This window comes from Saccostrea echinata, unplaced genomic scaffold (genome assembly GCF_033153115.1).
Source record: "Saccostrea echinata isolate AGI-Se365-2 ecotype Australia unplaced genomic scaffold, CSIRO_AGI_Sech_v1 ptg000027l, whole genome shotgun sequence".
Lineage (NCBI taxonomy): Eukaryota > Metazoa > Mollusca > Bivalvia > Ostreida > Ostreidae > Saccostrea > Saccostrea echinata.
Genome location: NW_026889776.1, coordinates 6,855,001 through 6,879,962, shown reverse-complemented (window position 1 = coordinate 6,879,962; position 24,962 = coordinate 6,855,001). Strand labels below are relative to the sequence as shown.

At 34.0% G+C, this 24,962-nt stretch overlaps 2 protein-coding genes across 3 annotated transcripts in view; one reads left to right on the top strand and one right to left on the bottom strand.

Moving 5' to 3' along the window:
* Positions 1–290: 290 nt before the first annotated feature.
* Positions 291–18,864, top strand: LOC133193460 (kinesin-like protein KIF23). 2 transcript variants are annotated; one of them, XM_061329411.1, is made up of 23 exons: positions 291–390; positions 2,975–3,020; positions 3,686–3,778; positions 3,964–4,002; positions 4,340–4,445; positions 4,898–5,034; positions 5,291–5,415; positions 5,986–6,147; positions 6,555–6,667; positions 7,094–7,215; positions 7,544–7,646; positions 7,947–8,026; positions 8,313–8,432; positions 9,085–9,214; positions 9,620–9,693; positions 10,510–10,612; positions 11,705–11,913; positions 13,121–13,231; positions 13,350–13,685; positions 14,827–14,917; positions 15,635–15,774; positions 16,927–17,117; positions 18,090–18,864. In XM_061329411.1, exons 1-23 carry the CDS (start codon positions 305–307, stop codon positions 18,121–18,123), a joined length of 2,751 nt encoding a protein of 916 aa, XP_061185395.1. In that variant the 5' UTR covers positions 291–304; the 3' UTR covers positions 18,124–18,864. The 2 variants fall into 2 exon arrangements, with proteins under 2 accessions (XP_061185395.1, XP_061185396.1); XM_061329412.1 differs by lacking the exon at positions 291–390 and adding an exon at positions 1,891–2,008 and having other exon boundaries at positions 18,090–18,863.
* A 522-nt stretch (positions 18,865–19,386) lies between these two features.
* Positions 19,387–24,962, bottom strand: part of LOC133193149 (protein SpAN-like) — a 9,483-nt gene continuing 3,907 nt past the window's right edge. Inside the window, exons 5-13 of the mRNA XM_061329118.1 lie at positions 24,824–24,914; positions 24,555–24,693; positions 24,070–24,154; positions 23,513–23,707; positions 22,700–22,829; positions 20,357–20,473; positions 20,064–20,170; positions 19,713–19,837; positions 19,387–19,593 (exon numbers count right to left, since the gene is read on the bottom strand). Of these exons, the coding sequence (XP_061185102.1) occupies positions 19,446–19,593; positions 19,713–19,837; positions 20,064–20,170; positions 20,357–20,473; positions 22,700–22,829; positions 23,513–23,707; positions 24,070–24,154; positions 24,555–24,693; positions 24,824–24,914 (1,137 nt within the window). The 3' untranslated portion in view covers positions 19,387–19,445. The remainder of the gene's footprint in view (positions 19,594–19,712; positions 19,838–20,063; positions 20,171–20,356; positions 20,474–22,699; positions 22,830–23,512; positions 23,708–24,069; positions 24,155–24,554; positions 24,694–24,823; positions 24,915–24,962) is intronic.

The window sequence follows — 24,962 nt, the reverse complement described above, 5'->3', positions numbered from 1 at the left end:
ATTGGGGCGTCAATGTAGAACAGCAAGAATTTCCATTTGTTGATACTCATTTTCATTGGACAAGAACAATTAATAAAGGAAGTAATTTAAATGAATCATTTATAGTTTATAAAAAAGAAAAATTATTCCAATTGTACATATAACCCTAATAAACCATAAAGTGTATCTGTTTCTTTTTACAAATAAAAGAAAAACAAAATTCCCTTTGTTATTAAGGCTTTATTACGCTTGCCAGGGATTAGGTTAAAACGTTAACGCATTGTGACGTCAATAATGATGTCATACACGGGTCTTCACAAGAAACATGGAAAATATCTGTTATTTTCGCCCTAAGTGGGTGGGATCTCCAGCAACAAATAATGAAATAACAACCCCAAAAGTGAACGAAAGGTAAGAAAGACAGATAAGCAGGGCGCGCACTGGAAGACTTAATCTTAACAGGTAAATGACATGTGATTCTTTTCAAAACAAAACGGTAAATTGCATAATAAATGCATCGCTACAACATATTAGTACTGTAACAGTGTTTATTTTTAGAAGCAAATCAATATTAAATCAAAGTCATTTCTGATTAGAAATAAGACAGTGTATACATTTTAAATTCTCCTGGGCCAGAGGATCAAAGGTTTACCAACGTGCCAATATACAGTCTGTGTGTTTGTCTCGTGCAACTTCCTCCAGATTTTTTTTTTCAAATCACTGGACCATGCAATTTTTAATAAAACTTAGCATAAGGTATCCTTGTATAAAGGATAAGTTTTTTCTTAAATGAAAGCCTCTTGAACAAGAACATAATCTGATAATGAATAAATGAAAACGTTAGCCAATAGGATCTCATAGATTTTAGATACTTTTTTTTTGAAAAGTTTCAAAGTTACAATATCCGGCATTTTGATCCAATAAAATTGCTTTCAATAGAATGTTTCTGTTAAAATACACATGTGAAACTTTGTTATTTTTTCCTCTTCAAAATCAGACATCATTTTGAAACTTTATAAGTGCTTTGAATGGTTATTGTAGCAGCTACTTTATGCAATTATAAAAATTAGTTTTCAAAGTTATATTTAAACGGTTGCAGGGCTGTCGCCAAGCTCCATACATCACCAAAAACTGAGAGAGAAACAAGTCAAAATTTAGATTTTAAATATCTTGATTTATTAATTTACAAACATAGTTTTAAAAATGTAAATATATATATTATGACTAAGTCTGTTGTTTCAGGAAAGAGAGTGAGGGGGGAGGGGTCTATGAGGGGGGGTACCCTTGACCTCCCCTAACCAGAAATCATTTTGTTATAGAAATTGATATCGTTTTTGTGATTTGTATACTTTGATTTTTTAAATATAATTCTAAACGAATAAAATCTAGGGCAGTACTCTAAACACACCACGAATTATGAATTTATTATGTGCAAAAATGGTATTTTCGATTTTTTTAAGAGCATGCGATAGAATTTCTCATTCAGTAATTTAGAATGACTATTATAGGTCCCCCCCCCCGTAATTTTTTGCCGATTTATGGTATACTGTTGCTATTTGTGTCCCCTCAATAATAAGTTAACTTCTGATGACTTTGGGGGGGGGGGGCTTGTCAAGAAATTTTTGTATCGTATGACCCCATCCCCAAACTGAACTGAGATGTTGTGTGTCCCCCCCCCCCCTTTCACCTCCCCAAACTGAAATTGTTTCCTACGGGACTGATAATGGAGATGCGTCAGAACTGAAAAATATCAGAATCTTCTGTAAATGGTACAAACATCATTTTGTTTCTTTATATCTTGAGCGTTTTTAGATTATCGATGTATGTAATATCAAGATGGATATTAGAGTTATCTACCTTTTATCATTATTTCCGCTAGAGGCGCTGACAAAGAGCGCCGATTGGTCATGTGATTTTCCGAGGTAAATTTTAAACGAGCACGTAAGAAACATTGTTTACACACCGGCGATCAGTCTTTTGAATGATTCCTTACAGATGTGGTGTATTTTTATGAAATTATGAAGCCACAGTAAGTATTTTATTAACATTAAGACAGAAAGAAAATATATTTATCTAGGCTTAGTTGATAAATTTCCATGCATGTGATTCCAAAATATGTTCATGATATTTTTGTATAGATCTACATTCAGTCTTCAGTCAAACAAAGAATGAAGACAAATGTCATAATTTACATAATCTGTATATATTTAGACCCTGGATTTTTTTAATGGACTAGTGTATAAGTGTACAAGACTTGTGTTAGTCCGCCATTCCTCTATATATTGGTATAGGCCACCCTTTGTCATGTTTATCAAGTTTCTGATGTGGTTTGACTATCAGTGATAGATAAAGAATTGTATTATTCAAAGCAGTTTGGTTATATTGTAAGTCGATCTTTTTTTTGGTTATATTGTAAGTCGATCTTTTTTTTTGGTTATATTGTAAGTCGATCTTTTTTTTGGTTATATTGTAAGTCAATCTTTTTTTTGGTTATATTGTAAGTCAATCTTTTTTTTGGTTATGTTGTAAGTCAATCTTTTTTTGGTTATATTGTAAGTCAATCTTTTTTAAATAGTGGATCCCATTCTTGTGATTAAAAATGTTGGATTATTTACTGCAAAATTATAGATCTGTATGTTTTTATTTTGGGGTATTAACCGTATTATAATTATTTTTCATTTATTTTACATAATAAATATAATGGTTCTCCCTTCTTGTGAGCTACTAAAAATCCATTCTCATTCTTCTTTGCTTGACCTATGCAAAGAAAATGTGTGATTCCTATCATGCCTTTATATAATTTAAAAATATCATCGCTTTAGATATCCTAGGTGAAAAAAGTGATTTTATTCCCTCATTACTTTGGATATAAGAAGACGTATCATCGAAGGCCAAGTTGATCTTGAAAGACCTGAAAACAAAAAACAACAGGTGCTTATAACCTAGTTGCGTAGGCATAAAATGTGATGGATAAACAGTTCCGTCTTTTTTACAGGAGAGGTAAAAACTCGAAGAAGAAAGGGGAAGTTGACCCAGTGGAGGTAAACTACAGATACAAGAACATTTATTCAAGAAATTATTTACCTTATACTTCTGGTCCACTGATATATATGTAGATGTAATGTGTCAAAATTCAGCACTACCCATTATAGTTACATGTTAATAAATCAAATCCAAGTTTTACATGTACATGTGTACATGTACCGAAATATGCTGCACGCCATCACTTATACCAAAAATTTTACCTTGCATGTACAGGTAAAATTACTTATCAAATTAGTAATTCTTTATCCTCATGAGAAAGAAATAAAATAAGATGACTTGAAGTGATTTTTGTGATGTAATAAATCCAGTGGTGTTTAATGTGATAGTTAGTATAGTTATGAAATAAGGCCTAATTGTAAGACAAGTGTCATTTTGTTGAATTAGGCTTAAAATCCGTGTAAAATTACATTTAGTAATTTTTTGTACCTTGGTTAAAAATGAATTTAAAAGATTTATTTAAATAATTTGAAGAAACTAAACAGATTGTAAAGTATATTAGGCTATCACATCATAAGTATTTTCGACAGTGAAGTAAAAAATGATATGCTATGGAAGCCTCTCCTCTAAAGAGAAAACCTCATTTTCAGTGGATTGTATTGAAATACTACCAGCTGAACATAAGTCTGAACAGCTGCGTGTAACCAGACATTTTATTTTCTAGGTATACTGTCGCATCCGCCCTTTAGACAATCCTAATGACACATGCTGTGTAAAGCCCCTCAATACTACAGTGGTTCAGTTGATACCACCAGAGGTAGGACTGTGATAAATGACATTGGAGTAATAGTAGTAATAACAGTAATAGTTGTCACTCCATCAAACTGCAAAAGAATTTGTAATACAAAATAAATCTGATAGCAAAGAAATATCATTTGTATACTTGCATCAGTTTACCATGTTTATAGCATGCACATGTATTTTTTTGTTATTGTATTGCAGAATTCTTTAACAGTGGCCAGAAATGGACAGATCAAAGAGGTAAGAATGAATGAATTATCGCCTTGATAAGGAACAATGTTTTAAGTTTGAATTTTCCCTGGGCTAGTATTTATGTCAACTCCACTAACCATACTAGGTCTTGTTAGAAATGGTTGTGAAGTCTGAAGGTATTTTCAGTCACCTATGAATTGAGATTGAAAATGTTGTTATGATAGGTTAACAATTTAAAAATTTTAATTAATTAAAATCCCTCCTATTTTTGAAAAAGTACCACCTGTTTTTAATCTTTTAGAAAGCCCTGTGTTATTCTATTGTTCCAATGTACTTGATCTCTGTCAATATACAGGTATATTCACCTACAATTTGTTTTTCACAGTACCAGTTCACGTTCCAATACGTATTTGATGAATACACATCACAGAAGGCCGTGTTTGACTACGTGGCCTGCCCCCTAGTGGACGACCTAATCAAGGGCAAAAATGGTAATTGGTTGATTCTTTTAGATGATATGCAGTATTATAAATTGATATGAAAAAAAGAGGGGTGCTAAAAATAGAAAGAAAAGTTAGTTATTGTGAACTGATAAACATCAACATACCATAACATATAACAATAGATTAGACTGAAGTCATCTGTTACAGACATGTACTTTATATTTAATTGACAACCAAGGTTTTGAAAAGGGTAATGCCAGTTGTGGATGAGAATAAATATATGCAGTAAACGTTTTGATGTGTGGACAAACAATGCACAGACATAAATTTTTTTTCCACTTTAAGGCATAATACGTACATGTATTAAAATTTGCTCAATCTGACTTGAAATATGTATTTGTTTTTCAGTCTCTCCAATTTTTCATAAATATATATTTTTTTTTAGGGTCACTGACTCACTGTACATGACAAGGAGCTAACATTGCTGTATTGTTTTATAGGGTTACTCTTTACATATGGCATCACCTCCTCTGGTAAGACGTACACAATGACAGGGACCCCCAAAGATCAGGGTATCCTCCCCCGATGTCTAGATGTTCTGTTTAACAGCATCAGTGGGGTTCAGGCCAAGAAATACGTAAGTCATCGTCTAACGTATAATTTAGTGTTAGCCTTCTTTGTGTCAGAAAATAATTGTACATGCACAGTCTATTTAGAAGTGCAACTTTTGTTATTCACACTACAATAATTTCAGTGAGGATATACTAATATTTTTATAAAAATAATACAGAATTAAGAGCTTCCTCTTCAGCGAGTCTGTCCCACAGATATTTATGAAACTTCAGTAATGATTATCTTCTTGTTCTAACAAATGTGTGATTAATTTTTGGTAGGTTTTTAAATCAGACAAAATGAATGGTTTTGAGGTGCAGTCTGAAGCTGATGCCATGATAGAGCGACAAAAGAGGGACATAATGCCAGGGATAACTACCCCCAAAACCCCCACCTCAAACAGAAGGTAAGACCCCCCCCCCCCAAAACCCCACCTCAAACAGAAGGTAAGACACCCCCCCCCCCCCCAAAACCCCTACCTCAAACAAAAGGTAACCCCCCCCTCCCCCCCCACACACACATAAAACCCCCACCTCAAACAGAGGGTAGGACATCATCCCCTCCCCCCCCAATACCCCCACCCCAAACAGAGAGTACAACAGACTAACTTCTTAATTAGTGTGGAACCACCCCTAAAACCCTCACTTCAAACAAACCCACCTACTCTCCTGATTTACTTGTAATTTTTATGATTTTTTGACTCCCGAAGTATCTGTAAATTGAATGCCGAGTCTCCCAATTACCAGATTTTCATCATTTTCAGTTCTTGAATTATTAATTGATAAAATAAAATTGACGAGAATACAGTGTTCTTGAGAAAAAGGTTTGCCATATGGGTGCCTTGTCTAATTTCACCCAGCCACAATAAATTTTACGTTAATTTACAAGTTGGTAAGTGGGAAAAAAATTTAACTTGAAACGCTTGTGCATGAAAGGGGTATTGTCATTGTTAATTATTAAGTTTATGTGGTTACAGAGGTAACTTTGGAGACCAAGAGAGGATTAGCGACCCGACCATTCTTACCAGCGTGGACGATGACAATCAGTATGCTGTGTTTGTCTCCTATATAGAAATCTACAACAATTACGTGTACGATCTGTTAGAAGAGCTGCCTTATGACCCCATCACAGGTTACAAGTAAGTCACAGGGTCTTATAAATTCAGATCACAGCATCTTGTATCTGCATTATCTCCATATATTTCATTCAAGGTTACAGTGACTTTGCATTTCTGTGATACTGAATGATAAGCAAGTTTAGTTAATGTGATCTTGAACAAATTCCAGTTTATTCAGCTTGAATTATTTTACATATAGTTTGTGCCACATTTCTACTGTGTGTGATAAACTGGCATGTATAGGCAAGCAATTGAATTCTAAAATACATGTAGATATTTGTACATTTAAGTTGTGGGTTTATAATATAATCAATGATAAAGTATTGATACTGGTCTAGATCTTGCAATAGCATTAGTCTAGATGATGTGCAATCCATACATGTATATGGATTAACACTTTTATTTTATTCTATGTCTCTCTGTTGTAGGCCTCCCCAGACTAAGATCTTGAGGACAGACTCCAGTGACTGTATGTACGTGATGAACTGTGTAGAAGTGGAGATCACCAGCCCAGAGGAGGCTTTTGAAGTCCTCTTTAAAGGTAGACTGAAGGTGTCTTAGATAGTCAGTGTCATTTTGTACAATGTAATTTGATATCTGTTTTCCTGTGTAAATACAGCATTTTTAGAAGACTGCATGTTTGACCGAAGATAGAATTTTTTAAACATTTCTTTAAAGCTGATTTCCAGAAATGTGACGCTGAAAAAATCACTGTGCATGTATATCTGCAACTATTTTTCTGCAAAATAATTTTTGCCAAAGATTTTATTATCAATGAGAGTTATTTCCCTTTATCAATAACAAGAACCTAACTTTTGAAATGAGGCAGTTTTGTGAAATTATGCCTAAATAACCATGCACAATAGTGATTTAAACAGTATGATTTGGCTGTTAACAAAATAACACACATTGAAGGTTCTGAATCACTGTTCAATGATAATAAATTCATTTGATAATAACATTTCAGGACAAAAGAGACGTAAGGTTGCCCACACAGCTCTGAATGCAGAGTCAAGTCGCAGTCACAGTATCTTCAACATCCGCTTAGTCCAGGGCCCACTAGACCCCCGGGGGGAGGAAGTGTTACAGGTAGTCCTCATAAATACTCACAATTCAAAGGTGTCAATACATTAGAATATGCACAAAAGAAGTTTGTATTCTATTGCGCTTTTAGTTAAGTTTGGAGACTATATATTATTAGCCATTTATATACTGAATATAATGACACTTAGCTGAACTGTCAATATACAGTGTATTTCATCATATACATGTATCTTTAAAAACTACTACAAATGAATTCTTCTTGCTTATTGCTGTAATGAATCATAATTTTAGAAAGAAAATAAAACGGTAAAGAGAACATGACTAAATAGAATCCTATTCATAGCAATGTTGTAATTTTTTTCACTGATGTCAGGACCCAGATAAGATCTGTGTCAGCCAGCTGTCGTTAGTGGATCTGGCCGGCAGTGAGAGGACCCACAGAACAAAGAATGCTGGGGACAGACTGAAAGAAGCAGGTCAGTGCATTGTTCCTCCAGGATTTTCTTCTTTGATTGCTTATGATTAACCACCTGCAGCTTCACCATTCCATTTCATTTAAAACTGTAGAGAAATCCATTGAAATAAATTTTTTATATTCCTTGAAAATATTTTGAAATGCAAGAGTTGTCTTTCCTTGCAAGGTACCTCATTTGTGTATTTGATTGAATTGCCCCTACAATGAAAATTAAATTTTGTTGCTTTTATACATATATTTAAAGTAAAGTAAATTCCTTTGATAATCTGACTCTCTTATATGTATGATATGGTGTTTGCAGGAAATATCAACCAGTCTCTGATGGCCTTGAGAAATTGTATAGAGATTCTCCGTGAGAACCAGAAAAACAACTCCAACAAGGTATTTGTGGAATTTCTTCTTTCTGAAAAATTGTGTTTCCATTGTTGAGAAGAAGATAAATTAATAGAGTTAATTAACATTAAAGGCACGTCAGATGACTTAGATCAAGATTGGAAACCAGTCTGACCAGTCTAGTTGTAAAATCTGGTGTTTTTTAAACCTATATTAATACAGAGGCTCAACAAAAGTGAAGGATCAGGACATGCAATATTTTAGATTGCAATTATTTTTGTAATCAGTGTTAAGGTTTTGAGTGTTGACTAATTGATTATGATATGTATTGTAGATGGTTCCGTACAGAGATTCTAAGCTGACACATCTGTTTAAGAATTATTTTGATGGAGAAGGGAAAGTCAGAATGGTTGTCTGTGTTAATCCTAAAGGAGACGAATTTGACGAAACAATAGTAAGAAATTTATTTGTTACACTACACCTCTGATATCAAAATCAGAGCCTCTAAAGAAGAACGGGGGAAATTCTAGTAATATCAGACCTGTTTACTCTTACGATTTCACCGTATTTTGTACGGATTTTGAGTCCAAAATACGTCTCACGTTTTGCTTTTATGAAAATACGGAAATCGGAAATCTGTTCGTTTGGATTTTATCAGTTAGTTTTCGTTATGATCTGTCTGAGTTTGACGCTTTTTAATCGCTAAAAAGACAAATATTTCAAACACTTCAGTGATGTTGGATTGCCAAAGCATGGTGATTTAAAAAAAAAATGACAGAAATGGTAATCAGAAATGTAGTTGTTCTCTAGCAATGTATGTAAAATTGGTGGAAAGTGAAATCTTACTGGCAAATGTCAAATCTCACGGACAAATCTAATAAAAAATACTGAGAGACTACAATATGGGTAAACAGGTCTGTAATATCCATGATGACAAAAAAGTCATTTTCAGTTCAATGCTTTATTTCTTCCCCTATGTTTTAATCATTTTTGCCTTGACCTTACAGAATTGATAATATATACATGTACTAGTATGTACAAGATATTTCTAATTTTATTAGTATTTATTTTTAAAACTATAAGTTTGGAGGACTTTTTATTTTCAGCATGTGATGAAATTTGCGGAGTTATCACAGGAAGTGCTTATTGCTCGGCAACAACAAGTGAGATTTGACATTGGATTAACGCCAGGGAGACGGAAGATCAACCAGAACTATAAAGACAAGTTTAAACCAGGTCTCAATTCAAATGAATAGTAAAATATAACTTCACATATTTTGTTCTCCTTAATGTGCTAAAGACGAGAGTGATAACCATTTCCCCCGTAATAAAGAGGATAGAAAAGTATACTGTATGCGCACTTAAAAAAGCGGGCTTTGTAATTAAGGGAATTTGGTGCAGACGATGCGCTAATTCATGAATATGGTTTATAAATCTTAACTGATTACAATGCATGGTGACATCTGTAGCACTAAGTCATGGTTATGCCAACCACTCCATACCAAGTCATGGCACTTAATTTTGAATGTGTTACTTTATATACACATACAGTATAAAGTGAAAAGTTTCTTATGACAAACAGTTTACACAGTTATTTTTGATCTAACTGAACATACTGAATGAAATGCTTGGTATTTTCAGAGGAGGATTTGTGTACACCTGCCAAACTGCCTGCCTTTGACTTTACCCTGGGACCTGGATTCCCTCCTTTTGAAGTGAGCTTGTATATACATTTTACATTCTTAAAAATTATTTGTATTAGAAATTAATTTCTTTATGTCAAATTGTCAATGATATACAAATACACTGTATAGGAAACATATTTCATGTATGGTATATGTATGAATTATAAATGTAAAAATTGACATTTACTTGTAAGTACATTAACTAAGACTAGGGCTTCTGATCCCCGAAATAACCAAAAACCGCGGTCCAAGATGTTCGGTTCGGTTTCGGTTCCATTTTTCCGGATTTCGGTTCGGGTCTGGTTTATATATTAGAATCTGTTTTATACAAAAAATGGCATCAATTTCAAAAAGAATGATGGCGGTAAAAGTGATAAATTAACATCAAAGCTGAATTCTACTTCATTCTATGACAAAACACTTGTCTAGAAAGGATTAGATAATTATCAAAATGAGCAAGAATGATCAGGTTGTAGGTTATAGTCGGCCTAGTAGTCCTGAACACCAATGTCAAAATGTTAACATGGTAGAGATTTGTTTTCAAGGTGAATGTAACGTAAAAAATAAAGATTTATCACATTAAATTCATGAATTTAAGGCTTAAAATAGATGAAACCGAACCGAAAATTTACAGACCCGACCCGAAAAATTTTGGAACCGTGACAGCCCTAACTAAGACACAGTAAAACATTATAATAGTTAACATCACATAAGTGTACAGTTTTCTAATCCAACCACACATACAACACTTTCTTTTCTGCTGGCCTGACAATTTTATAGTAATTTTTATGAAAATATTAACTTTCTGGCAAGGAAAACTTTCTTCAATAAGGTTTTTGTTTATAGTTGCTGCGGTCCACTGATAACATCATCCTGGCTGAGCTGGAGAAGTTTTTGGAGGAACGCCAAAGACGGAGAAAAGTTCTACAGCTGGAGCTAGACAAACAAAGTCAGTCCTCAGAAATTTTATATAGATTTCTCAGAAGTTTAAGGCCTAGATAAATTGTGGGTTTCCGGTTCCCCGACCAACCCTAAAATATATGAGCTGACCCTAAAAAATTTATCCGCAGGTATCTTTCCAGGAGTAAACTATTCCAGTTTCACTATTAGAAATCCTAATCTCGATCACTTCTGTGTTTCAGAAAATGCATATCCTATACACATTAATCAGAAATGTTTTGACAGCGATTTCCCCAGGGAAAAATGGTAGTGTGCTTGCCAATAAAATGTTAAAATAAAATAAAATGTTTTCCATACCTACGTACCCAATTTTTTTTCAGGTTGGAATAGGAAACACATTATTAGTCCCCTACCGGTGAAACCGAAGGGGACTATAGGTTTCCTCTGAGTCTGTCCGTCCGTCTGTCTGTCTGTCCGTCTGTCCCTCTGTCTGTCTGTCAGTCTGTCCCACTTGGTTTTCCGCACTTTTCTCCTAAACGCTTGCAGATATTGAGCTGATTTTTGGTATGTAAGTGTATCTTGATGATTTACAGATCAAGTTTGCATTTCGTTCCGCTTCATTGATTTTTGACCGAATTACGGCCTTTTCAATTTTCAAGGGTTTTCCGCAATTTTCTTCTAAACGCTTTCAGATATTGAGCTGATTTTTGGTGTGTGACTTTACCTTGATTAGTTATAGATCAAGTTTGCATTTCGTCCCGCTTCATTAATTTTTGACGGAATTATGGCATTTTCAATTTTTAACGGGAACCAGATTACACTTGCCGGTAGGGGACTAGTATTGCTAATGCAATACTCTCAGAATGCTTGTTTATCTTGGCCTAATTCAGAAAGAAGTTTCCATGTAGAGGACAAACGAAAGATTTAAAGAAATATGTAAAGATAACAATCATTTAAGTTGAATAAATTCATGTTGATTGGATCCTTTAAAATTCTGATGGGGGTATTGTTAGCATTATATATCTACTCAAGCTCATGTACTGTATGTAAAACATGTTTTTAATTAAGATTACTGCTACAGAGTTTGCAGTTCAGACGGTATTGAATACAAGTCATTATAAGAAATGTGTTGAAATTATAGATGATGAGTTCCGAGCTCACCTTGTGGAGTTTGAGAGGAACTATGACCAGGCCATGATCCAGAATGAGGACCTCCAACAAAGGGTGGAAAAATCTGAATCTTATGTCCAGAAACTGGAATCCCGGATCAGATCCCTAGAACGACGCCTGGGAGAAAACACACGACAGACCAAAGAGTCAGAACGACAGAAGAGGGAACTGGAGGCCATGGTAAGGGTTAACAGATTTTAAAGTCCAACCTTAATTTTATAATGGAAGAATATCTTCCAGAAATATCCAGGATTTTAGGATTTTGGAATATCTGTTATTAAAGAATGTTATGTGTACATGCATTTTAAATTCATGCACATTAAATGCTGTGTATTTTTTTTCTATAGAATTACAGGTAACTCTTGATACCTCGAAGTCTGCAGGACCGAGGAAAAACTTCGAGAGATCAAGAGTTCAAGTTTTCAAGAGTCCGGAATTTTCCGGGTTTGTTGACAGATTTCAAAATTAGTCTTACCGGATGTAATGATTTTCATGCAGTGCTAACCTTTTTTACACGTGGTTTTCATAAAACAACGATATTTTTTCGTAATTTAGATGAATATTTCATTAAAGTGAGTAAATCAAAAAATATATATCGTCATTTTATGTATATTTATTTATTCTTTGTAATAGGGACATCATACTACGCATTCGTTACATGAAAACGACATTTTACAGCATCGTAAATAGCATTGACTATTCCAAACATGATCATTGAACGTAGTTCTGTATGTATTTGTCCAATAATAGTTGTCATATTGACAATTTGAGGCTGTTTCTGCTTTTTCATATTTCGTTTAACTTTGACACTGACTCAAAATAAAAATTAAATTAGTGTTTCGTCTTTTAATCAGTTACTACTTTTGACTGACACTGCATCTCTAAATTATCCTGTGACAGTCGATGATAATTGTTTTAATAGCATATAGGCAAAATATGATTAATTATACGTCAATTATCACCTTGAAGCATAAGTGTCACCTGAATAAACATCCCGTTCCTCCAGACCCGCGTCTTCTGCCTGAGGCATTTAAATGTCCAGGTAAAGGTGCTGATTATATAACCTTGTATACACATAGCCACTTCGAGGTATCAAGGGTAAATTCTAATAGAATATGCATAGGGGGACTGCATTTTGACTTCGAGGGATCAAGGGTTTGCAGGGATCAAAAGTTTGAGAAATCAAGAGTAAATTTGCTTAGTTATGTAAGGGAAAAATTAGGGACCGGAGACTCACTTTGAGGGGTCAAGAACTTCCAGAGATCGAAGTTCGAGCTATCAAGAGTTACTTGTAAATTCTTAAGAAAAAATTAGCAATTTTCAGTCCTGATAGTTTGGATCGTTTGAAATATTTCTGATTAAATGAAATTAAGAGAATTTGTTTCAGATTCAAGATAAAGAGGTGAAGATCCGTCAGGAGAAATCGGAGAAGGAAAGACTAAAGAATGACTTCAAAGCTCGACTGGACATGAACAACCAACACTGGGAAAGAAATCTAGTCAGTATCATTGATTCCAATAGTTTGTAAACACTGTACTCCTCAGAATAATCTTACAGTGCTTCTTGCGTTCTTCGTTGAATTTTCTGATAAGTTGAGTTAATGTCACTTTTTTAAGGAAAAAGAAAGACAGAAAATTGAACAAGACTATGGGGGCCAAATCTGGGAGAGACAACAAAAGTTGAACATGCTGAGGAATATTGTAAATGAGACAGACAGTGATGCAAGTACTCCCATGCCAGCTCCAAGGGAAACTTTTAGGACACCTGCACCTAAGTCCAGGACCCAAACCACCCCTGCAAAAATGTTGTCTGCTCGATCAGAGAATGACATGAGAAAAATAGGGACCACCCCCACTCCTCGTGCCAGGACAGTCACCACTGGAGCCACACTGAGTGCCGCCCGGGCAAATCTTAGACCCACCACAAAATCTACCTCCAAAACTCCCAAGCCAGTTAGTATCTTATAAGTACAGTAATACAAAGCATTTATACATACAGTTTAAACTTTTGTTGTGTTCTGTACAATGTATGCTGAGTTCATCAATATGCTGATATTGTTATAGCAACATAAAGAAAGGAATTTTGCTGAACACGACTTTTCGTGATCATAGAGAGACAATAGCTACAAATTAACAAGACAGTGAAAAATGGGCTATGGCCATCTGATGTGACTTAGACATTGAATTCAAAAGATACTTGTTTTTCAAGGAATCTATAATTTCAAAAAAAGAACACTGATGCCAAAGGAATGCTAAAAATAACATGCAAAAAGTTCTATTTAAGACTGCTTCCATGTTATTTTAAGCATTGTAAAGATATGTTAATAATGCCTACAGATATAGGACAGCTGTGATCACATTATGCAATCTTCTTCATATTTCCTTTAGGTCTTCAGCGAGTGTAATGTAGTTGAAAAGAAATTTGAACTTTAAATAATTTTTATGAACATCAAAGAAATCAAAAGAGCGTATTATTTTATCCCAAAAGGTTATAATTTTCCATCTTGGTGCAGAAAGATCTGATTATAGTGAGTCAGTTTAGTGATAAAGACAATTCATATCATTTGCTGAATAATTAAAATGAATAAATTAATAAAATAGGTTGCATGTTGGAAATTTATTTAAATTTAAAGTTAATGATTTATTATACTTGATTTTTATTTTAATTCATCTGTCAAAATCCTTCAGATTTACTAAAAAATTAGAACTATTGAAATGATTGATTATGATATGGTGAACTACTTCATACATGTAAAGTGATATTTGTCAATCTATTAACACTGGCATATATATTATGATATGGTAATATATAGTTGTCTGAGCTCATACATATAGGGTATTTTGCCATGTAATCGTGTTGCTCTTGTTACTGATTTAAAGACTGTATGAAACCTTGTATTTCAAAACCACTATGAAGGAAGTAATGTATATGATAGCAAATGCTTTGACTGGTGCATTCTGTATCAAGAAATGCTGGCTCAAAGAATTTGAGAAATTGCCAGTTTGGGCAGTAAACAACTGAAAATTTTGATACTGCCTGCTAATCATAAACTACCTATGCATCTTGTTAAACTACATTCCTCTTATTTTTCAGACCCCACCCTTCAACCCACGACATAGAAGGTCAAGGTCATCTAATGCTGAGATCTGGTTGGACCACCGCCCCCCAGGAAGTGTGGAGCTAGGTTGGTTGTCGTAAAGAATTAACACAACATACTCAAATTGTCTGCTTGTCTGTACAGTATGATGAAATTTACTGCGTTTATTTCTATTCATTATCCTGTATGCACTAAAATGTCTACCTATTTAATGACCTATCTTAACTCTTTTTCCTTCTGCAGTAATCGGTGAGTTGCATACATTACATGTATTTGCTTTTAAATATTAAACTGTTGTATTGTACTTTGCATTTTGAAGTGTATACATTATACTTGTATGTATTTATCCAAGAGTCATCTTTCAAGCGCTTTTCATATATTTTCTTGCAATTTAAAAATATCATGAATCAGAAGAGTTTAATGTTTTCTTTTGTTCTTTAGAAATCTTAACAAAAGAAAAATGAATTTTGAAAAAGAAATACATGTTCTGTAGAATGTTATTTATTTATTTGTTTGTTTATTTATTTATTTTTGGCTTGTATTATTTATTTTTAGATAACGGCACATAAATGTAATTGATACATGTATCATGTTTACTTTTATTTGTAATGAAAACTTAGCACACTGTCGGTGCATTAATTATTAACTTCATAAGACATAATGAGATAATCTAATTTTCAATTTCATATGCAAAACATTACTTTTAAGAATATTTTTTTTCTATATTAATCCATTTTTATGGTGAGTGTAACTCTGTACAAAATTTGATGTAGAGAATTATTCATTAAGTCTATTTGTTTGCAGATACGGTGCTTCAGCCAAAGATGAAGAAGAAAAAATCTGTGTCCAAACTTGAGGTGAAAGATACAAAAGAAGTGTCCAAGTATATGTTAACTCACCAAGACATGGACTCAGAGGACAACCTGACCACTCAGATATACAAGGTAGGGGCCCACAATCTAAGCACCCAGATATACAAGGTAGGGGCCACCATCTCAGTACAGATATACAAGGTAAGGGCCACAATCTAACCACCCACAATCTAACCACCCAGATATACAAGCTAGGCGCCACAATCTAACCACCCACAATCTAACCACCCAGATATACAAGCTAGGGGCCACAATCTAACCACCCACAATCTAACCACCCAGATATACAAGCTAGGGGCCACAATCTAACCACCCACAATCTAACCACCCACAATCTAACCACCCAGATATACAAGCTAGGGGCCACAATCTAACCACCCACAATCTAACCACCCAGATATACAAGCTAGGGGCCACAATCTAACCACCCAGATATACAACTTAAGGTCCACGATCTTATTACCCAGATGTACAAAGTAGGGGCCACAATCTCACTAAGGTGTACAAGGTAAGAGCCACAATCTAACCACCCAGATATACAAGGTAGGGGCCACAGTCTTACTACTCAGATGTACAAGGTAGGGGCCACAAGCTCACTACATATATACAAGGTAGGGACCACAATCTCACTACAGATATACAAGGTAGGGGGCACCACACATCACTACAGATATACACGGTAGGGCCACAAGCTCACTACAGATATAAAAGGTAAGGGGCACCACACATCACTACAAAAACCGTGTAACACGAGTACATGTAGATATTGTAGGTAAAGTGGAGGAGGAAGATTTATCATGTTGGACTGAGCTAGGAATGATAGAAATCCTCCCCAGATTTGATTTTATCCCCAATAGATTGTCCTTCCTTTCGCTTTGATAAATACAGTAAAACACGCTTATAACGAAGTGCTAGGGACAGAAGATTTTGCTTCGCTATAAACCTAATTTGTTTTATCTGTTCAGTTAACAATATATTCTAAAGCCATGGGGAATGAAAATCACTTTACTGTAAGCGTCAATTCATTAAAAGCATGTTAGCTGTAAGCGTGTTTTAGTGTATACTGTATATACAGTGTTTAACTTTTTACTTTAACAAGAGGAAAAAACTTTTTTAAAAGTGTTGATTTGAATATACCAAATTTCAGTTAAGTTGGGAGGGAAAATTCTGAATGAGGTGCACAACATGTGTACATGTAATTATTGACCTCTGTCTTTGTTACAGGGTGACTGTCTCCCCACGGCTGGTGGAGGAACTGCTGTGGTGTTTAATGATGTGGAGACGCTAAAACAGACTTCCCCCGGCAGCAGGAAGAGGCGGAGCTCGTGTCCCCAACCCCAGGATTACGAGGGGGACTGGACAGATGTAGAGGACAGGTGTAATATAGCCATTGAGGGACACGGCAATGCTATGAAGTAAGTGTTAGACAGGTGGAACATAGCTAGGTCAGGGTTATTATAAAGAGAACTCAAATCTTATTACTCAGGAATGGAGTTTATAAGATACATCATGACTTGTGTAAATTGAGTACTGTAAAATCACATACGTGTATTTTCATGGGGTCAAATTTTTGTGGTCTGAGGAAAAACTATGGGTTCATGGGGATTAGATTTCGTGGATGGTGAATTTTGAGCAGTTTTGTATATGACATTTCACATTTTGTGGTTGACATGAATTCGTGGGTCTCTCCATACCTCGCAAAACAATGAAAACCCCCCCACAAAAATTCGTGATTTCACAGTATATTATTTCAAAGGCTCTTTATGAATTGCAGTTACCTAACCACTTTGCTTGTTAATATCCACATATTTTGATATTATTCCTTAATCACAATTACCATCATTTTTTTTATAATGTTCAAATTTCGTATGTTGTTTCTGCATATTGAACCTAGAATCATCAAACATTGTCTTTTGATGCATATTGAAAATAAAGTGTGTTGCCAGCTTAATAGTAGATCAATGTGATCCTATTTTGAAATTCTGTAGCAATGTAGAGTTGATCATGTGCGAATCATATCTTGCAATGTGACTTAGACTAATCAAACCATGTTCAGGCTGGTATGTTAAGGGCACTAAAGTAATTTCTAAAGACCTGTTTTTCGTGGGGTGCAGTTTATTTATATACCAGGTATTATGTTTTTGTGATACTGATGCTTGAACTTTTTAAAAAAAAAAAGAAAAAAGATCCTGTCATAACATTTGTGATAAGGCACCAAATGCTGTGGGTATGAGGTGAACAAAAGGGATATCGTCCCCTTCAAATTATAGACCTGGCCATTATTTGGGACAATTTCTGATGCAGTGTGTGCAGGCTGAAAGTGTGTATGTTAACTATGATTCGTCCAATGTAGATAATTTTTTTTACTTATAACTTTTTTCTTGTAGGAGAAGCAAACCCAATGGTGCTACTCGAGTTTGAATTATCTGCACTTCACATTATAGATACCACCAACACAGACATTATATCAAATTAACTTGTTTTAGTGAACAGACTGCTGTGATTCCAAAATTGTCACAAAGAATTGGCTGGAAGCTACATTGAGGATTTTATCTGACCTGTCCTACATATATTTTCTGTATTCTTGCCTGTACTTTATTGTCGACACTGATGTTGCATCACCAATGGATATTTTTAATTCCTGATTTATCTCCCTTAGAATCAGAACTTTCTGTCCTCCACAATTCATGACTTTTTTTACTTTGCCATATGTCATTACTTACTTTCTATTGATATTTATTACTTTATTGATATGAATTTATCCTGGTAGAGCAGACATTGTGATATTATCTCACGTACAGGAAGAATGGTATAAATTTTATCAACATTTTTTTACAATATGAACTATATTTTAAATAAAGTTGTACATACTGTGTATATAAATGTAAATATTGTGTCATGAGTTCATAAATATAATTTTTCTCTCTCTCCACAAATTCTCTCTTGGTGCTTCTTTCACCACATGTCTAAAAAAAGACTTTACATGTCAAATTACAGAATGTGATATTTTTTTTTCTCGTATGCAGAAAATATTGTAAAAGGTGTATTTAAAATTGAATTGTTATGAAACATTTCGTAACATTTTTTCTTTCTTTTTTCTTTTTTTACACCTTGAACCTCTTTTGAAAATAATGATTGCATACATTTAATTTTAATCCATTTGTGTATTGGCTTCCCGCTTTGATGTATTTTAATTCTTTATCTTTTTTTTGGTTCTGTTTTAGGGTCACAATTTTTTTTTTACCACAATTTTTAGTTTAGTTTTGTTTTCGTTTTTTTTTTTTTTTTTTCCTAAAAAAATATGTATACACAATAAACAATGTCAATGATAAAGATTTTCGGTTTTTTTTTAAATCAGAATGTGAAACAAAACGATGATAAACAGGTATTCATGTATATACCGGTAATGGAGATAACAATGGATTTTCCAGTTTGATACAAATTTGAAAGGATGTACTGTGCATGTAGCATAAAAGTCTCGTAAAATAGATGTATACCTATTCTTTTGTTTTTTAGGGGTTTTTTTTTTTTGCACTTTCATATTCAGTAAAAAAAAAAAGGTAAATATTACGTGTACATTGACCATTTGCAGTCAAGCATTCTGCAGATCAATAGCAAGTACATGTGCATTTGGGTTTTTTTCTTCACTGCATGATTAAATTGGAATTTAAAGAAAATCTCAACTGGCAACAATTGATTTTTATTTCAATTTAACATACTTTCATTGTGAGATTGTGCTTTAATTACAGCACTTCTACTTTTACTTTGAACCCTTTTGTTGGAGGTACATTAGCATTAAAAGCACTGTCAAACAACAGCAACAGTTTGCCTTTGGCATCTGACGACGTATTAACAAAAACGCCACTTCCTGGTCGATGATAGCCACATTCTCTGAAAATAATTTGATTTATAAATGATTTTGTACTTTAAATATTCCAAAGAGACACATTTATTATGTATTATTTAATTATTATTTGATTATTTATGGGTTTTTTTTTTATAATAGTCACCTGATCCCGGTTTGACCAATCAGATTGTATCTGATCTCCACCCAGTGATAACAAACCCGCCGCCATCTATTGAAGGCCACGTGCCACTCAAGGATAGTCATCTTTAACTGCTTGTCTTCTGGACCCTTTTAAAACAAGTATTGTAAAGCAAAGCTAAACAACTCTTGGCAGATACAAGTGCAAATCTGTCCAATAAAAATTAACGGACTAGATCTAAAAGAAATTGAATTGCACATAACACTGCCTAAAAAAATCGCGCAATTTGATTTTTTTTTCATCACAAATTCTCTTCAACGATTATAAATTTCATTTTAATTCAATGGAAAGTTTAAGTTATATAATTTTTTTTACCTTTATTAACCAGGTACATTTAGCGCCTGCGTTGTAGTTATTAGGGAAATTGGGGGAGGTGATTTCCCGGTTTTCTCCAGCGCCTAATGAGATGATACCACCGCAGCCTAAAATATCACAGTACTGTTTGATGACGAATATATAAAATAAACAATAGGAAATAGTTAATTAAATGTAAAGTTTGCGAAAATACCTAGTCCTCCTTTACAAAACGATTTTGATTTGGAAATGACCGTTTACGGAGATACTAACATTTATGCACTTTGCTATACCTTACTCTATGGACCACTCACCAGAATCGGTGTCGATCTCCTGACATCGTTCCCCCTTCAAACCTTTAGGACACAAGCACTCACACCCCTTGTGGACAAATCCGCCATTTTCACACGTAGGCAAGGAAGGGCAGTGGTCTGCACAAACAGAATATAAAACAACCTTTAAAGATATTTGTAGACAGTAAAATTTTTATTGATTTGGTAAAAAGCTTTGATATTTGTCAGACATGTTGCCACTTTGAAAAGGCTTTGATTTGAACATATTTTATTGTTTAGATATTAAAACAAAAGGATCGGACACAAGTTCTTAAAACTTAGAACGTCCTCTCCTTTATAACAATTAATTACACAAAATAATGTTAAAAAATTAAACTACACTGGAACCAAAGGTCAATATGATTATCTTACATAGGATATGCATGTACAAAATTGATTTGATGTAGTATGTACAAATGAATCTAAATATATAAATTCAAAAACGACCAGATCTCTTAATAAACAATTGCACATTTAAAAATAAACTTTCATTTTCAGAAATGCTAATCGAATCATCTCCCCATAAAAGTACGTGAGTGTCTACAATACGTAAATTAATCATTCTAAAAATAGCATTAAACAAATCGTTTCTTGGGACAATGCATTTCGCACAAGAAAAAAAGTAATGATATGCGTCTTCTGTTTTTCCACAAGTGCATAATGGACTGTCAATGATGTTACACCTAAATAAATCTATATTGAGAACACAATTGTGTCTTAATCTAGTATGAATTACATTCCAGTAACGAACACCAAAAGAAAAAAGGCAGGAGTAGGTGTTTTTTGAGAGTTTATACAGTTTTTGAAGGAACCTATAGTAGTGGATTGTCTTGTTTTAAGAGGTAAAGAGTTCCATTCCCGTATTGCCATTGGGACAAAAGATGATTTATAAATGTTTAATCTACACTTCGGGATGCAATAATTTTGTGATTGTCTTGTTACATAATTTGATTCGTGTGATCGAATGTTTGGAAATATTTCTTTCAGATACTCGGGTACCATATTATGAAAAATTTTGTACATAGTTGTTCTTACTTTGGACATTCTTCTAATAGCAAGTGGTTCCCATCCAGTTTCAAAATAGAGAGAATCTCGCGATGCCAAAGAAGTTAATCCAGTGACTATTCTTGCTGCTGCTAACTTTAATTTTTCTAGTTTTTCGGAATCTTGACTAGAACACCCACACCAAACTTCAGTTGCGTATTCTAACTGAGGTCTTATAAAAGTAGTATATAAGAGATAAAGTTTTAGCACTTACCCTGAACTGCAATTTTTTAAGGAGACCTAATTTTTTATATGCATTGGCAACGATAGAATCAATGTACGTTGACCATGTAAGGTCGTGTGAAAAGAGAATACCTAAGTGGTTGTGTGATGATACAACATCTATAAATAACAGTCCTGAAATTTAAGCCTTGGTAGATCGACATTTTTCTTAGTACTAAAAAAGATAGCTTTGGTTTTCGAAGGATTAAATTTCAATAGGCACTGTTTAGACCACTGTTAAAGTTGATTTAAATCATAATTCAATCCTACTTGAATATCATGTATATTTTCAGAACAGTTCTGTAAAGAATTATCATCAGTATACAACCTGCTTAAACTCGACATATTTTCAGCAACATCATTGACATATATCAAAAATAAAAGTGGTCCCAATACAGACCCCTGAGGGACTCCAGCATGTAAAGGTTTAAATTTAGACATAGTATTCCTATGCAATACCCTTTGTGTCCTTAAAACTAAATAACTTTGAAACCATAGCAATAATTTATCACTAACACCATAAGTTTGTAACTTAAATAGAAGACCCATACCCGATCAAATGCCTTAGACAAATCACAGAAAAACCATACAACAGTGTTTTCCTTCATCTATAGCTTAAGCTATGTAATCGTATGTCTCAATAAGCTGATAAACAGTTGAATGACCTGGTAAAAAACCAGCCTGATATTTATAAAAAAGATTGTTTGAATGAAAATAATTATAAACATATTTAAAAATGACTCGCTATATAATTTTACCTACGCAGCTTAATAATGATACAGGTCTATAATTTGATAATAATGATGGGTCACCTTTTTTAAATAAAGGAAGTACATTAGCTACTTGAAAAGGCTAATAATATTCGAGGGTGAAATCTTTCACGTGACGTCAAGGCAATTTATAGTTAATCACTATTTCAATATTTAATCGATTATACATCCTAATTTGGAGATGGATTCGGAATTTCCCCGTTTATCTTGCTAAACAAATATGAAAGAATACGCCTTACATCATAATGAACATATTGCACACTTTAGGCAGATAAGTATTTTCGAGCACCTGTGCACTTGTAAGCCTTCGTTATTTCAGCCACGTCATAGAAGGACAGGTTTCGAGTCATGGCGGGAAGAAACTCTAGTAGTTTGTCTTTAAATTCCATGGTTTTCTGATTACTGTTCAAAGCCTGGTCCTGATTAAAAAAAAATCTTTTAAAAAAAGCGACAGCTAAAACATTGCGCTGTGAACCTAAAATCATTTTTGCTAAAGGGTTTCTTTGCACATGCACTCGAGACATCAGATCTACTATTACATGTACTAAAATGTATTTATAAATATTATACTTTCATGTAAATTAGTTGAATCTGATTCGTCGAGAAACATTTGTTAAAAAACACCATTACTCGCTAAATAATGAAGCCACGCCCTCCAGCGTAGCAACAGTCAACATTGCTTGACGACGGGTGATATTCCAAAAAATATTGACTGCACAGAATTTAAGGTTCACTATAATATGTATAAAACATTCGGTATAATATAATTAATATTGCATGCAGTTGAGTGTAAAATTGAAAAATTTTCACCTTGTCAACCTGCGCCTAGGTTTACAATGGTTTTCTTGGGGTGAAAATTTACAATGTTACACTCAACTACATGCAATATTTATATAATATAAATCAACGCAGTGAAATATAATACAGGAACTATTCAGGATTTTTACTGTCCCTTTAATTCAGCACAGTTAATCACTTTACTAACAAACGAAGAAAACATTTTATTGTTTAAATAACGAAATAAGCCATATAAGAAACCCCTATGTATTCCAGATGAAATTGTGCTCACAACTGCTGTTGGATTAATGTGTTGATCACTTACATACAGTCCATATTGTAACACGGACTCAGCGTCATATGGGTATCTGTCGTACGTGGGATGAATATTCATGTTTTTGTTACTAGTACCACCCACCACATTGTTGTAATTTACTGTTATGTAGTGATCTCTGTCGTCACGTGACTGCTCGTGGTGCATGCCAGCTGCGTGCATAAGCTCGTGCAGTATCGTCTGCACCTAAAATAGGGGTTAGTGACGAACTTTAAAAAAAATACCGTATCTAAATTATGATTTACAACTGCTTGCATGCAGAAAGTTACATATGGAACTTTCGGTCTGTGTAATATGCTATATAAAGTACCTATATATATGGTTATCTGTTAAAATTGTGTTATTTCGTTTTTCATTATTAGACGAATTCTAAGTATTAAGATTTACGCTATGTATCTCTAATTTTATGTCTCTTATTTTTATCTAGCTTAAGACAACAAGTATTTACAAAATGACGGTTTACAAAACATGGGCACAACAAGGCCATTTTAGTTCCTTTTCATGCTGCAATGTTCAGATATAGTGGGAACCAGCAAATAGTATCTTACCTGATTACATAGCGGGTAGCTTAGACCAATCGGCTGGGCGTCAGTACTTAGGTACTCATACCTCCCAAGAAAAGAAATACAGATCCTACAACGAATAATTAAGCAGACAATTTACTATTTTGGATTTTTAAAATGGTACAATCCTCGTACAAGTTCATTCGAATGCGGGCCGCCATATTTTATGTAATTTACTATTTCTTCTTACAAAAAAGATAACATTTAAATTGCAGGTTGATAATCTTCAATTCAGGTAAAGGTCGCCAATACAGTCCAACTCGGGTATCCAAATCAGGATGTTACCCATTACAAAAGATTATAGGTATCTTTATAATTTGTGAAAAAAAAAAATTAAAACACCTCTAAAATTGACTAAATAAAGAGATCATTAACTGATATTTTTGTCAGATATTAGTCTTCTCGGTTACAAGACATACCACAGAATAATTCTAATTCTCCATATATCAAATCTACAGTATAAAACTCACGAGTCTGGCTGGAAAACAATGTACTGATTGTGAGGCAGATTTAGATTGGTTGTCTCAGAACGAGGCAGGATACGTAAGCAGGTGTACGTGTTCATCTGCTCAATTCCAGCTTTAATGGTTGCTATCAGATCAGGTTGGGCTACGAACGAAAGTTTTCATTATAACAGATCATAATGTCAATAGTATGAATCAAAAGAGGAATTATATGTAAGGGCAATTCACATAGAATATGTCCATTGAAGTCAGGCCAGTTTCCATACGATACTCACTGATTTTGGAGTCAATTTCGTACGGTATAACACCGTACTCCCAAAGTCTCTCAGATTTGGCGAAGTTCCTGCTCTGTAAGCGATAGTTTTTCTGAAAAACAATTTAGAGTTCAGACAGTAAATATTCCTAATTTGTTAT